General features: G+C 31.7%; 1 protein-coding gene and 1 pseudogene across 7 annotated transcripts; both read left to right on the plus strand.

Moving 5' to 3' along the window:
- Window positions 1–1,620: 1,620 nt before the first annotated feature.
- Window positions 1,621–10,758, plus strand: LOC106799740 (aspartic proteinase CDR1). Of its 7 annotated transcripts, XM_041018220.1 has the most exons (5): window positions 1,621–3,077; window positions 3,660–3,734; window positions 8,644–8,827; window positions 9,716–10,113; window positions 10,349–10,758. In XM_041018220.1, exon 1 carries the CDS (start codon window positions 1,656–1,658, stop codon window positions 3,021–3,023), a length of 1,368 nt encoding a protein of 455 aa, XP_040874154.1. In that variant the 5' UTR covers window positions 1,621–1,655; the 3' UTR covers window positions 3,024–3,077; window positions 3,660–3,734; window positions 8,644–8,827; window positions 9,716–10,113; window positions 10,349–10,758. The 7 variants fall into 7 exon arrangements, with proteins under 7 accessions (XP_040874154.1, XP_040874152.1, XP_040874155.1 ...); XM_041018218.1 differs by having other exon boundaries at window positions 8,644–10,113; XM_041018221.1 differs by lacking the exon at window positions 9,716–10,113.
- LOC100801790 (probable aspartic protease At2g35615) lies at window positions 4,418–7,584 on the plus strand (annotated as a pseudogene).
- Window positions 10,759–14,713: the final 3,955 nt, after the last annotated feature.

Below are 14,713 nucleotides of genomic sequence, written 5' to 3' on the forward strand. Positions count from 1 at the left end.
TAAATGAAATAGCAGATTTCTTCCCTTAAAATGCTTTTATTTATACCAGTTCCTTAATAACAGAATTTGTCATTTTGTGTAAAGGGAATATTCTAGAAATCATTAGCAATTCTGCAATTTGTATTCCATTTTCACAATCCAGGTTTGCTCCCTTTCACGCCACTACTCTTCATACGTGCACCAACCTTGAAGCAGGCTTGCTATTTGCACCACATTTTCTGCTAGTTGAGCATGGAATCCGTGTGTTTGCTACCCCTGTGCCTCCTTCTACCTATCACTAGCTAAATAACAAATACTAACTCCTTACACATCATTAATATCACATCCCTATATAAATATAAATACTTAAACAAAATTGATGCTATATTAGCATATGCAAAGCACGGTAGGCACATATATACATATTAGTTATATGCTATTAGCATATACATATAAAAGCTCGTAATAGGCTAATCATGTTTTACCGGCTATATATAATAGTTACTAAATGGAAAGGAATGAATAATTTATAAATGATCTTTTGTGGTCATAACAATTGCCGGTAAAAGTTTTAATTTTTCTTGGCCATAAAATGGGTATTTACTATATACCTGCGCTTGCTATAAATTTCGGTACTTTCACTGACCCTGGATACGACGACTGTGAATAGTTAAATGTCGATAAAGGATTTAACGGCTATTTATATGGCTGGTAAAGGTCATATTGCCTGGTAAAAATGAACTTTTGCATAGTGAATTTAAACTGACCTTTTGTTTTTTATTTTCATACCATAAAATTTTTAACAATTTCTATTTTAATTAGAAGAAAACATAACATGAAAAAAAGAAACTTTCGGATTGTCGATATCAATGAAATCATTATTGATATAACTATAAAATATTTATTATTTTATTAAACATAATGTATAAATTATTCATTATTATTAATGCAAACACAATTTATTTTGAGAGTTTAAGAGAATTCAAAGCCTTTTGGTGGGACCACAATAAAACTACATTTTTTTTTGCCAAGATAAAACTAGATTTTATTTCTTGCTAGAACTGCTTTCCCCTTTCTATTTAAGCACAAAAGGAAAACAATTATTATCAAGATCTTGATTAAATTTGGGTTGTCCAACATTGAGGCAAGAATACTCCAGCACTAAAAAATAATAATAATAATAATAATAATAATAATAATAATAATAATAATAATAATAAATAACATATGTTAATTGGTGATATTTATAAAATGATTCAATTGATATGTTAAAATGTTAATTACATTGAAATAGTAACATTTTTCATAACTTAATAATATTAAGTTTTTTTATGTTGGTAAGCTCAATGATGTTGCTTTGTCGAAAAAAAGCTCCATGATGCTGTAGTACGTAAAAAAAACGTATGCAAAACGTATCCATATAATAACTGACCTCAATCTTACATATGGTAAAACAAATTAATTTCTTATATAATAAACTATATAACCTTTTGAGACTGGAACGATGCATCTCTCATTATTCAACATTTTCTTCAGTGTCCCAATGTTGAGACCGAAAACCGTTTCTCATTATTAAATAGTTTCTCATTAGGCCATTAATTTCTTGTACAAGTTGACTTGGCCCCAACAAAACATGAAGAAATAACTCAATGCTAAACCAAAAAATATATAAATAGATGCCCTTCAATTTGCTCCCTCCTCTATCCTTTACTTTGAATCTGTATATCCTCAAAATGCATCCACTCGTGTTCTTGTCTTTAGCTTTATACTTACTTTCTACTGTATCATCTAGAGAAGTCAGTGAAGGCCAAAGGGGCTTCAGCATTGATCTTATTCACCGTGACTCACCATTGTCACCCTTTTACAAACCTTCACTCACCCCATCAGATCGCATCATAAACACTGCCTTGCGCTCCATTTATCAATTAAATCGAGCTTCCCACTCTGATCTAAATGAAAAAAAAACACTCGAACGTGTTAGGATTCCAAACCACGGAGAATATCTCATGAGGTTCTACATCGGTACCCCTCCTGTGGAAAGACTTGCTATCGCAGACACAGCGAGTGATCTTATTTGGGTACAATGTTCCCCTTGTGAGACATGTTTTCCCCAAGACACCCCATTGTTTGAACCACACAAGTCTTCCACGTTCGCAAATTTGTCATGTGACTCACAACCTTGCACATCATCCAATATATATTATTGCCCACTTGTAGGTAATTTATGCTTATACACAAACACTTATGGTGACGGATCATCCACCAAAGGAGTATTGTGCACTGAATCCATTCATTTTGGGTCTCAAACCGTCACATTTCCTAAGACTATTTTCGGATGTGGATCAAACAACGACTTCATGCATCAAATTAGCAACAAAGTCACAGGAATAGTGGGTCTTGGAGCTGGGCCATTGTCGCTAGTATCACAACTAGGTGACCAAATCGGTCACAAATTCTCATATTGTTTACTTCCTTTCACTTCAACCTCTACAATCAAGCTGAAATTTGGGAACGATACAACAATAACTGGAAATGGGGTTGTCTCAACTCCCCTCATAATCGACCCACATTATCCTTCCTATTACTTCCTCCATCTTGTAGGCATCACTATTGGACAAAAGATGCTGCAAGTGCGTACAACCGATCATACTAATGGCAACATAATCATTGATTTGGGGACAGTGTTGACATATCTTGAAGTGAACTTTTACCACAATTTTGTAACTTTGTTGCGAGAAGCCCTTGGGATTTCAGAGACAAAGGATGATATTCCATACCCATTTGACTTTTGCTTTCCAAATCAAGCTAATATAACTTTTCCTAAAATTGTGTTTCAATTTACTGGAGCTAAGGTTTTTCTGAGCCCTAAGAACCTATTTTTCAGGTTCGATGACTTGAACATGATTTGCTTGGCGGTACTACCCGACTTCTATGCAAAGGGATTTTCTGTCTTTGGAAATTTGGCGCAGGTTGATTTTCAAGTGGAGTATGATCGCAAAGGGAAAAAAGTGTCTTTTGCTCCTGCCGACTGCTCCAAAAACTAGCAAATAATGATGCTTGACACCTCCATGTTGTTTAACATCTAGAAAGAGATTGAGGTAAAAGAGAGATAATTAAGAATAGATATGATAGACAATATTATGATTAATGATAAGAAGATAGAGAGAAATGATTGACGTTAACCAAGTATTGTAATGGAGAATATATATCATTTTTGAAAAGTAATTTATCTATCTACATTACATTAACTATTATATTATATCATTTATATAAATTTACGATAATATAATAGTTGGTTTAAGTTATATTAATGTAATTTGAATTCTCGGTAATAATGTATATGCATTTTATTTTATTTTTTACAATAAATAATGTTCTTGGGATATATTTTGAATAGCTTAAAAAATACTCACTAGAATCTTGAGAACCACAAATAAGACACATTTTTTATAATCTCTGGTTTTAAATCAAGAGTGATAATCATTAAATGAAAAAATGAGACTCATCAAAATTGATGATTTTTTTAATAAATTTCACTCAATTAAAGAAAGAATATTAGTAAAAGAGTGTCAGAAAGAGTATATAATATGTTAGTTTTTTTTTTTCTGACTATTGCATTTGTATGAAGTAGTTTCCAAAGTAATAACTAATTTTTATTTGGAATCATAACTGCATGCAAGATTGTGTATCCTTCTCCCAAAATAGTTTATTCCATACTCAAGGCCAAGCTTTGAATCTTGAACAATTTGATTAAGGTAAGTAAACTGTTATCATTTGTGTCAATTGCTGTTGGTATATATATATATATATATATATATATATATATATATATATATATATATATATATATATATATTATTTTCAATGTTTCTACAAAGGATTTGGATAATAGTTTAGAGTTGGTGAAACTTAGGTGGTGGATGTGGGGGAAAGCTAAACTGTCAGAATTTTTCTTTCTCATTATACGATTGATCCCTTCATCCAAAGTTGATGCTGCTTCATTTGTAGAGTTTGATTTCTAGCTTTGGCCTGGTTTTTACTCTAAGTGGCTTACGTGTAGGCAAAGCTGTTAGGTTATAAGTTTATATATATATGATAGTAACTTCACCCTATTAGCAAAGGCTAATAATAAATAACTTTTAATGTTAAAATAATTTTAAGTTGTCCATTTCTTATTATATAATATGTTAGTAATAACTTCATCCATAAGCAAAGGTAATAATAAATTATTTTTAATTGCCAAATCAATATAAAAGAAAAACTAATAAAGTTATTAGATTGTTAATTTAATCATTTCTATTTTTAAAAACACAATAAAAAATTATAAAAAGAAAAGACTTTAAAAGAAGAAATTCATAACGCTTAAATACTATTATTTCTACAATTAAATTCATAAAATATAACTAATTATTATTAAAATATTATATGTATTAACAAAAATAAATTTTAAAAAAAGAATAATGTAGTCACCAAATATATAGCTCCGTCCTTGATGATAATTGATATGTTAAAATGTTAAACAATTTAGCAATATGAACTTTATACTAAATTTGTAAAAATGTTTTAATTACATTTAGTAGCATTTTCCTTAATTTAGTAAATTTTTTAAATGTTGTTAATTAAGGTCAATATGTTGTAGTAATTAACAAGGTATAAAAATCTAATGCAAAATGTATACATATAACTAACCTCACTTAAAGAAAATTAAACAAAGCATAACCTCACTCTTAAATACCTTTTGAGACTCAGAAAGAATGCATCTCTAATGATTATTGAACAATTAATTTCTTCATTGTCCCCATATTATGACCGAAAACAATTTCTCATAAGTATCAATCAATTTCTCATTAGGCCTCTTAGTTGAGACAGAAAGCCATTACTTGCTCAGGACTCAGGTTGACTTGGCCCCTAGACATGCAGAAATAACTAAAAGATCTATGAATACAAACAGTTCAACGTCCTCCCCATCCATCCTGTACTTAATTTGAATCTACATTTTCTCAGCATGCATCCTCTTGTGTTCATGTTTTTAGCCTTATACTCTCTTTCTTCTATATCCTCTAGAGAATCTAGTGAAGGCCTAAGGGGCTTCAGCATCGACCTTATCCATCGTGACTCACCATTGTCTCCCTTTTACAACCCTTCACTCACTCCATCAGAACGCATCACAGACGCTGCCTTGAGCTCCAGTTCTCGATTAAACTGAGTATTACGCTTTCTAGATGAAAACAAACTACCTGAGTCTATTCTAATCCCAAACAATGGTGAATACCTCATGAGATTATACATTGGTACCCCTCCAGTGGAAAGGCTTGTTATTGCAGACACGGGCAGTGATTTCATTTGGGTACAATGTTCTCCTTGCCAAAATTGTTTGCCCCAAGACACCTCATTATTTGAACCCTGATAACTGCTAATTATGAATATATTTTGGGATTAAATTATATAAGAGTTTGTAATTTTTTTCTCCTAATTATTCTTTTTTGAGCAAATAATTGTTAAATTAACATCATTTAAATTTTTGTCCAAAGAATATTAAAAGTGATGAATTTATGATGTTTAGTAAGTAAAATAAAGTTCAAAAAAGTAAAATAATTAAGGAAAACAAGAAAATTAAGAAAAACATGACTAATTGAGGAAAGTAGATTAATTAAGAAAAACAGATTACTTCACGAAAGTAAAGGTAGGATTAGCACGAGAAGACCGTTTAGCACTAAGCTAATTTGCACCTCTAAAAGGAGAAGAGAAAATAAGGAAAAAACACACTGAAATTCTAAGAGAATATAATTCTTTTTAGGAGACAAAGACTAGAAGAAGAAGTAATCATTCAATCCTGTTTTCTTATCTAATTTTCCTTCACTATATATTTCTCCCTTACACTTGTAAAATCTCTTGTGACTATGAGAAGCTAAACCCTCCTTTGTTGGGAACTTGACAACTAAGTACTCTTGATGTAATTTCTCTTTCTATCTGCTTATGAATATTACATTTGTATTATCTTTTCTTATGCTTTATTTTATTGCTTGTGGCTTGATCACCCATTTGCATGGTAAGTTTTAGGGATAGCATGGGGAGACGTTATTTTCTAATAGAACTAAGAAGGAATATATAAATAAAGTCATCACTAGGGATAGATTGATATTTGTTTAGTTTGTCATACATCTCTATTTTTAATGCAATTTACTATTTTAGCTTTGCAAATGAATTTGGGAAAGAAAATAGATAAATTAGGTTCTTTCATGCGGGGGACCAAAGTTAGAGTATATTAGTAGATGCATGTATAAATTAAAATAATTATAAATAGAGAAAAATTATTAACATTACATCAAAGAGTAGCTCTAGTAGACTAAGTTTCCAACATTCTCATCTTCTAAATTTACTTCTAAAATATTATTGGGTTCTCTAACTTTTCTGTCTTTAATTAATCAATTTAAATTCTTGTTTAATTTTTTCTCTTGTTAGATTTAATTTTTTGCCAATTTAAATTACTATTTTTCTCATAACCTTTTCAAGTCAATTTTCTTTAATTTTTTTTATTAATAAAATATTCATCTATCTAAGTACAAAGAAAGTCCATGTGGATTTAACACTCAAACTTTCATTTTAACTTTACTATTTGAGACGAATTAGTGCACTTGTTAATCCATCAACAAACCCCTCAAGTCTTCCACATTTAAGGCTGCAACATGTGACTCAACCTCGCACATTAGTCCCACCAAGCCAACGTCAATGTGGAAAAGTAGGTCAGTGTGTATATTTAAACATATATGCTAACAAATCATTCACCATTGAAGTAGTAGGCACCGAAACCCTAAGTTTTGATTCCACGGGTGGTGCTCAAACCGTTTCATTTCCTAACTCTATTTTTGGGTGTGGAGCGAACAATAATTTAACATTTCGTTCAAGTGACAAAGCCACAGGTTTAGTGGGTCTTGTGGCAGGACAATTGTCACTAGTGTCACAACTAGGTGCTCAAATTGGTTACAAATTCTCCTATTTGAAGTTTGGGAGTGAGGCAATAATAACCACAAATGGAGTTGTGTCCACCCCCCTCATAATCAAACCCTCTTTGCCTTCCTTTACTTCCTCAACCTTGAAGTCGTCACCATCGGCCAAAAGGTGGTGCCAACGGGTTGAATCGATGACAACATAATCATTGACTAGGGCACGGTGTTGATGTATCTTGAACAAACCTTTTACTACAATTTTGTGTCTTTGTTGCAAGAAACCCTTGGTGTTGAGTCAGTTCAAGATCTTCCATTCCCATTCAAATTTTGTTTTCCATATCGTGACAACATGACTGTTCCTGCTATTGCGTTTCAATTTACCGGAGCTAGTGTTGCGCTGAGGCCTAAGAACCTTCTTATTAAGCTCCAAGATAGGAACATGCTTTGATTGGCTGTGGTGCCAAGCGCTAGCTCACTAAGTGTAATTTCCATCTTTGGAATTATTGCACAGTTTGATTTTCAAGTGCTGTATGATCTCGATGGGAAGAAAGTTTCTGTTGCTCCTACGGATTGTACTAAAGTTTAATTAATTAAAATTAAAAAATATAAAAAATGTTTAACTTGTGGTTTCATTTCAATAAGAATCTATTCAGTGCTACATTTGAAAGGGAATATTTTATTTTCTATGATAGCTAGGTATGCTTGTCATTTGAAATGCTTCAAACAATGTTGTGCAAATAAACTTTGTTAGGGCTGGGATTTGGGGACTGAAATCACCAGTCCCATATTGTGTCACACTTTGTACCCCACCAATTAAAAATTAAATATTGGATTTATTATCTTCTCAAATCTCACCACTTCTTTCACGCTGTAAAAAGGCATAAGTCCTCTTCCTCTATTACCTACTCCCTCCGTCAAACCACCAAATCAAGGGACTGCAATACATCTTTAAGCCACTGATTTAAATATGATTGATCAACATTTATCTGTTGTATTGTCGTCTTAATTTTTCCTAAGATTTCCTCATATGCTTCACTATTTAACATTTTTTTCTGGTAACTCCTTTATCTGATTGCTCAATTCATATGTATGGTACTGATCTTTCTAGAATTGATCAAAAGATAAACCTAACTTCTACTATTGCACAATAAAATCAAAGACTCAAAACACACACACATATATATATATATATATATGTGTGTGTGTGTTCTTCTAACCAATAACCTTAATATAATAATAATATATATGTAACATGCTATAACTCATTGCTCATTGCTTTTGTTAATAGAAATACAAGAACTAACGTCTTCCAATTTTGGTAGTGTCCCTTCGAAAATTAGTTGAAAAAAAAAAGAGAATAGGAACAAAAATAATCAAATGATAATTTCGGCCTGTAGTGCAATGATGCCGAAGAGCATGGCATGGTTTGACAGTGCAAGTAGCTAATTTCTACCTTTGATGCAGTGGTTTGACAGAGGAAGGTTGTAGGGTTTTTTTACGGTAGAGAACATAAGTGGATGAGTGAAAGAGATGGCGAGAAGATAATAAATCCACGGTGTAATTTATAATTGATGTTGCATGTTTTTATTAGTGGGGCACAAAGTGATTTCAATCGTCCTAATTTTCACCATAAAAAACTTTCTAAGAAAAAAGTGTAAAGATGAAAAATAAAGAACCCTAAACTCAATAAAAATTAAGAACTTGTCGTTGTGATCAGAGCCATCGTGCCTCGTGGCACATCATATCCTTTAATTCATCGAGCAATAGGAGGAGAGTAGCGCAAACTCCGTCAATTCTGGCAAGATTTCATTATTCACCGATGACGTTCTTCACCACTGCACCTCATGGCACATCAAGCGGTGAAGTCATTCCTCAACACTTCAAGTGCAAGCGAAAGCGAGGTTTGATCTGTCTCTTCTCCCTTGTTTAATCTCATAATTGTTACATTGATTGAGTGTTGGTTTTGGTGGATGATTAGGGTTGCAGAAAGTAGGGAAAGGGAAATTTCCAAGAACTACGTGAAAATTAAATAGTGAAGATTTTAATTGTTGATTATTTTGTCTCGCCGTTTCTTATAATTTCTTTGGTAATTTATTATAGTTTTGCATGTATTAGCTTCACTTGTAGCACGTCTTAAACTTTTGAAACAAACGTGCTTTAGAGGCATAACATGGAGGGTGATAATTTTGATCCCTTGACTATGATAGGGAAGGGTGCATTTGATGAAGCTACTAGTGGTTGCTTATAATATAATTTATTTTTTAAATTATAATATGAAAGCTTCTCTCAGAAACTACTAATATTTTGCAATGTTAGTCTGCCTTTTGGGATTTCATGTAATTATTTCAGTATTTCACGCTTTATTTTTAAAAATTATCATGGAGGGTTGATGCTTAAAAAGGGATTGGTGATAAATTTGTGATTAAACAGAGCCAGAAATATTCCTTTGAATATGATCCTGAATCTTAGAGGCAGCAAACAACCATAAGTGGCTTCCATTTTCACTTTTCCCTCAAATATTATAAATGGAATGGGCATAAATAGGTTCGAGATTCCTGAAATATATCCGAATTTTGTAATTGATCTCTGAAAAAAAATATTTTCGTTGGATCTCTAAAACTTCAAAAGTTTTGTATGAGATCCCATTAGTCTTCGTCTAAAACATGATGACAATACACGTATAAAGCCACGTCAGTATTTATTCTTTTTTTTTCCTTTTTTCCCCTCCCTTTCCAAACTTGCCCCTGGTTTGTTTTTTCTCTCTTTGTCCCTTCTTCCTCCCCTTTCAGATCTGAGATGCCCTTCATCTCTCCATCTGAGTTGCTCCCCCATTACACCAATGGTCCAACAAGGAAATACTCCGACATTAAATCGCAATGCGGTCATGGAAGTATAGTTGCTATGGAGCACGTCTCAGAAGTTCAACCACACAGACGATGATGCAGAGGAACAGTGATTCTGACGTCGGCATTCTCATCGGATTTGTAGGTGGTCGTCGATGGCGACATTGGAATCTAGAAGGATCTTCTCCGTCATTGGCACCAGTTGGAAAATGATTGCTCCACGTGACCATTGCCTCGTCGTCTCAGACGAGCAACGAAGTGTGGCGATAGTGCTCTCCAGATCCAAATCGTGTTGCAGCATCTCAAAGCACTATCACTTCTTGAGAACGTGTCTCATGGCCCAGGTTCAAACTCGATCGTCTGTGCCTTTTGATTTTGCAGTCACAGTGACTCGCGATTTCTTTTTTTTATGTTGATTTGGTATTGTAAATTTCTCAGATCTATTTCTTAAATCCGGTATCATAAATTTTTGTTGTTGGCTTTTTGTACATATTTCTCATATCTGAAATGAAATTGATTATCTTCATAGCTTTTATCATTGAATTTTTTGTTCTCTTTTGTTTGTTGCTTCCTTGAAAGCCATTGATGGCCATGGAGAAGCAATGGATCTATCAGTGGCAAAGAGGCATTTGTAATGCAGAGACAAAGTGGGGATGACGAAGGTGCAGTGGTACGCCATGTAATTAATATCTCTGATGTGGTTCCGCACGTATATCGCTGACATGTTCAACAAACAGACACATCATCACAGGAGACTAATGGCAAGGATCTCCCACAAAACTATTGAATTTTCAAGGATCAGTTGCAAAATTTGGTTATTTTTAAGGAATCTCCAACATATTTAAGCCAACGGAATGAGTTTAATTTATGTTTAAGCTCATGCCAATTGGATTGGAGCAAAAGAAGTCATTTGATTTTCTTGTATTAAGATTGCAAAAATTGAAAAAAGTGTTTGTTCTGAGATGCAATATACATTTGCTTGTTGGTCATATCATTGGGCAAATCCTGCAATTCCTAGAATATTTCCAAATATTGTTTCTACTGCATACAAGTCAGACATTGTTTGTTTCTTTTTTCCCAGATCTGGTTATGCAGTGCGATGTTTTTATTAATTTCATCACTACATTCTTGTTTCTTTCTTTTTAAGTTGCAACCATTTAGTACTCTCCCTGTCAAGCTAGTTCAGGGCTATGACACATGTAAAAATACTTAGTTTGCCGTCTATTTGCATGAGAAAACGTGCTTTGTGATAAAGAACTAATATATACTTGGTATTTGAGCCTCGGATAAATGTATATACTCCTATATATTATGGTTAGTTGGTTACTATGCAGAATTTCAATTGTTTTGACAGAGAAAGTTTGCAAAATGGAAGGCTGATTGCTGTCAAGAAATTGTCTGCACAAGAAATTGCCTCACATAAATGATCAACCTTGCATAAAAAAAAAGAATCAATTTAAAAATTTATCTTGTCAAGTCTTCTTTAGGAGAAAGAATTTGTGGCAGAAGCAAGAATTCACAAGCATCCAATAAAAAAAATGTAGTTCACCTTTTCATATGTTGCACTGATGGTATTTTTATTCCTTCAAGCAATGGCAAAAGAAATGTTTCTGGAATTTTTAGTGGCAACAAAGATAAGTCGGCAGAAAAGAAGAGAGAAGCATTTAGAAGTTAATATGTTATTGGCCATTATAAATGCAGAGAGAATAGTCACCAAAAACTTAGTACTTTCCCCGGCCGCTGTGAGGGTCTTTACCAGCATTCGCGTTAATAGTCGGTATAAGTTTTTACCTACCCCGGATGCAACGGCTAATGAGTAATTGTTGGTAATATACTTTATGGCAATATTTATTGTCAGTAAAGGAAACATTTATCGCCACTAAAATTCTTTTCTGGTGTAGTGTTTCCAAACCTTTTCAGCCATACTACAGAGAAACAAAATATGGGAGGCCGTTTAATCCTCTAAACCACAGAAAGGACATTTAATATCTTGTAGCTGCACAATTATTTTAGTAACATTGACTCTAGTTGTTAGTCTATTCCACGCCAAATTCCAGACAAAATGTAAGGCAGATAATGATGCTGGAATCAACCACGCAAATTGATGTCCCTCACCCAGTATTTGTCCAAGCAATGCTTTATAAGCTGTCCTCACTGACAATTATCCATCCACCTTCCAGACCTTATCATATCACTATTCGAAGAATTAGGAGTGATTGCACCCAACTCCAGCATTACAGGTTCCACGATATTATATTGTTTGTATGAAAGTTCTAATAGTCATTTCCATGGTTTTAATAAATTTCCGATGCGGCCACGGTTGCGGGATTGAAGCTGCTGCGATGCCAATTGCATTGTGAAATTATTATGTGTTTGTACTAATTGTAAAAAATAATTTTACAATTGTTCCAATTAGGATTAAGTTTTTAGTTCCTAATTTGTTTAAAATTTAATTTTTTATTCCTAAATTTTTGTATAATTGCTCAAGGTCTGTAAACTTAAAAAAAAAAATCAGCATTTAGTCCCTAAATAAAATTTGAATCTATTATTTTTTATTAATTTAATGAAATTTCAAGGACTAAAAACTTTAATGAAAAAAAGTTGAGAAATCTTGACCACATAAATGAAGACTATAGAATCCAATTAATGTTCAAAAGAAATAAAAGTCATAAGCATGGTTAAAAAAATCACATGAAAAGTGAATTCAACGAGCAATCAAATATTTAAAAAACCTAATATTGTATTCTTTTTTCGGTTGCTCATGAGATATTTTTTCACATAATTTTCACTATGTCTATGATTCTTTTTGTTTTGAACATTGGTTTGATTCCATAATTTTGATGTAAGTAAATCCAATAAAACAAAATTCACATATCAAATTAATAAAAAAAGATTTAACATTATATCCCAAAATTGAAAATGATCATTATTTTTTTTTTTTGAAAAAAAAAACATTTTGACTCACCTTTAAAACTTAAAGGAATTAATTGATGAACCTATAAAGTTTTGGGTTTATTGTTTGAACAAAATGAGATGAAATCCAGAATTTATTAGTTGAAAAAGGTGAATAATGTAATGGACTTCTACATTGCCAACATCTCTACACCAAACGAAGCATTGTTCCTATTCCAACTATTGGGATCAACCTTGTAAAATTCAGGGTCATATTTAAGTTAAAGCAAATTATGCCAAATCGCTTTTGAAACTGTTAAAAAAAAAAAGTTTATCTCCACGTAGCCAACAACCTAAAGTTATATAATCAAACTTTTTATCCTCGAATCTTCTTTTTCTAGTGGCTGACACACTTTATCCACCTCACCAAGAAATTCTGCTCCTATATATCTTCCACACCCAACCATATAGAAAGTTTCGCCTTTTGTTCTTAATTAAGAAACTAGATTTTGTATCTTCTAGTATATATGATTGTACAGTCCATATCCATATAAGGAAGCCACTGGATTGTACAGTCCATTATTATCTATATTAACTATACTTTTTTTTAAAAAAAAAAAAACAATCCTATTAACCCTGTGAATATACTAAATCTAAATGAATAATGTTACTCACTAAATATCTTTTATAACAATATTAGCCACTAATAAATATTAAAAAAATTGCTTTAAAATTATTGGAAAGTAAGAGTAAAATGTTGTATCGTAACATTAGAAAGCAAATTCTAACACACATTTGGTACAGGCTCATATTTGCTTTGTTTTCCTAATGTTTGCACAATGGTGTGTCTCGACCTGTACACTTAAAGCCAGAAGCACATGACATCATAAACAAAATGCAAGAAGAAAAAAAGGAGAAAAAATAAACAAAAAGTTTTTAAAAAGTACATGATAGAAAAATATTAGAATATTATTGATTTCTCAAAAATTTTAAGTTGTCTATTTCTTATATAATGTGTTAGTAACTACATTCCATCAGCAAAGATTAATAAAAAAAAAATTTAATTCTCAAATAAATTTTAAGTTATCTATTTCTTATATTATATGTTAATTAGTTCCTGCATCCCAAAAGCAAAGGTTACTAATAAATAACTTTTAATTTTCAGCCAAGGACTCAAGGGGTCCAGCTCGTTAAAGAAGACTCGTTAAGTTGTTATAAAATTTTTTACACTTTTTTTTATCTTCACGGGGTAAAAAAGTCACTCTAAATTGTCAAATCAATTATAATCAAATCGGTATATGCAAAAGAAAGAATAATAAAGTTATTAGTTTGTTAACGTAATAATTTATATTTTTTAAAATAACGATGATAAATTAAAAAGGAAAAGACTGTAAAAATATTAATAATACTAAAATATTTTATCTAAAAGGAAAAAAATATATAACTATGTCTACAATAAATACTATAGAACCGGAAATAATAGATTTTTCAAAGAAAAGGAAAACAAAATCTTATTATCTTTACAATAAATACTATAAAAAGATGATAAAATATTTTATCAAAATAATAAATAAACAACATTTAAATACTATTAATTGTACAATTAAATTCCTAAAAAAGAATTTATTATTATTAAATTATATACATTAACAAAAATAAATTAGAAAAAAAAGCTAGGAGGCCAAAGCCCCAAGTCATAACTCCATCCTTGATTAATTGGTATGCTAAAATGATTTTTTTTTTTTTTTTGCTTAGAGCAAGGTCTTCTCATCAATGAGACTAATCCCTTAAACATGAAGATCACCAAAGTGAATTCTACCTCTCACAACAAAATCTTTTAATACACTCCCAACCAAATAATCAAACATCTATCAACATGCTTGTGAAACATATTTATCTAATAACTTTGCTGATTAGTAAATGAATGATATATTAAAATGCTACTAAATATATTTAACAATATGAACTTTATACTAAATTTGTAAAAATTTAAATATATTTAAAAACATTTTTTAATTGTTGTTAAGCACAATTATGTGATAGTAACAAGGT

This window comes from Glycine max, chromosome 8 (assembly GCF_000004515.6).
Source record: "Glycine max cultivar Williams 82 chromosome 8, Glycine_max_v4.0, whole genome shotgun sequence".
NCBI classification, from domain to species: domain Eukaryota; kingdom Viridiplantae; phylum Streptophyta; class Magnoliopsida; order Fabales; family Fabaceae; genus Glycine; species Glycine max.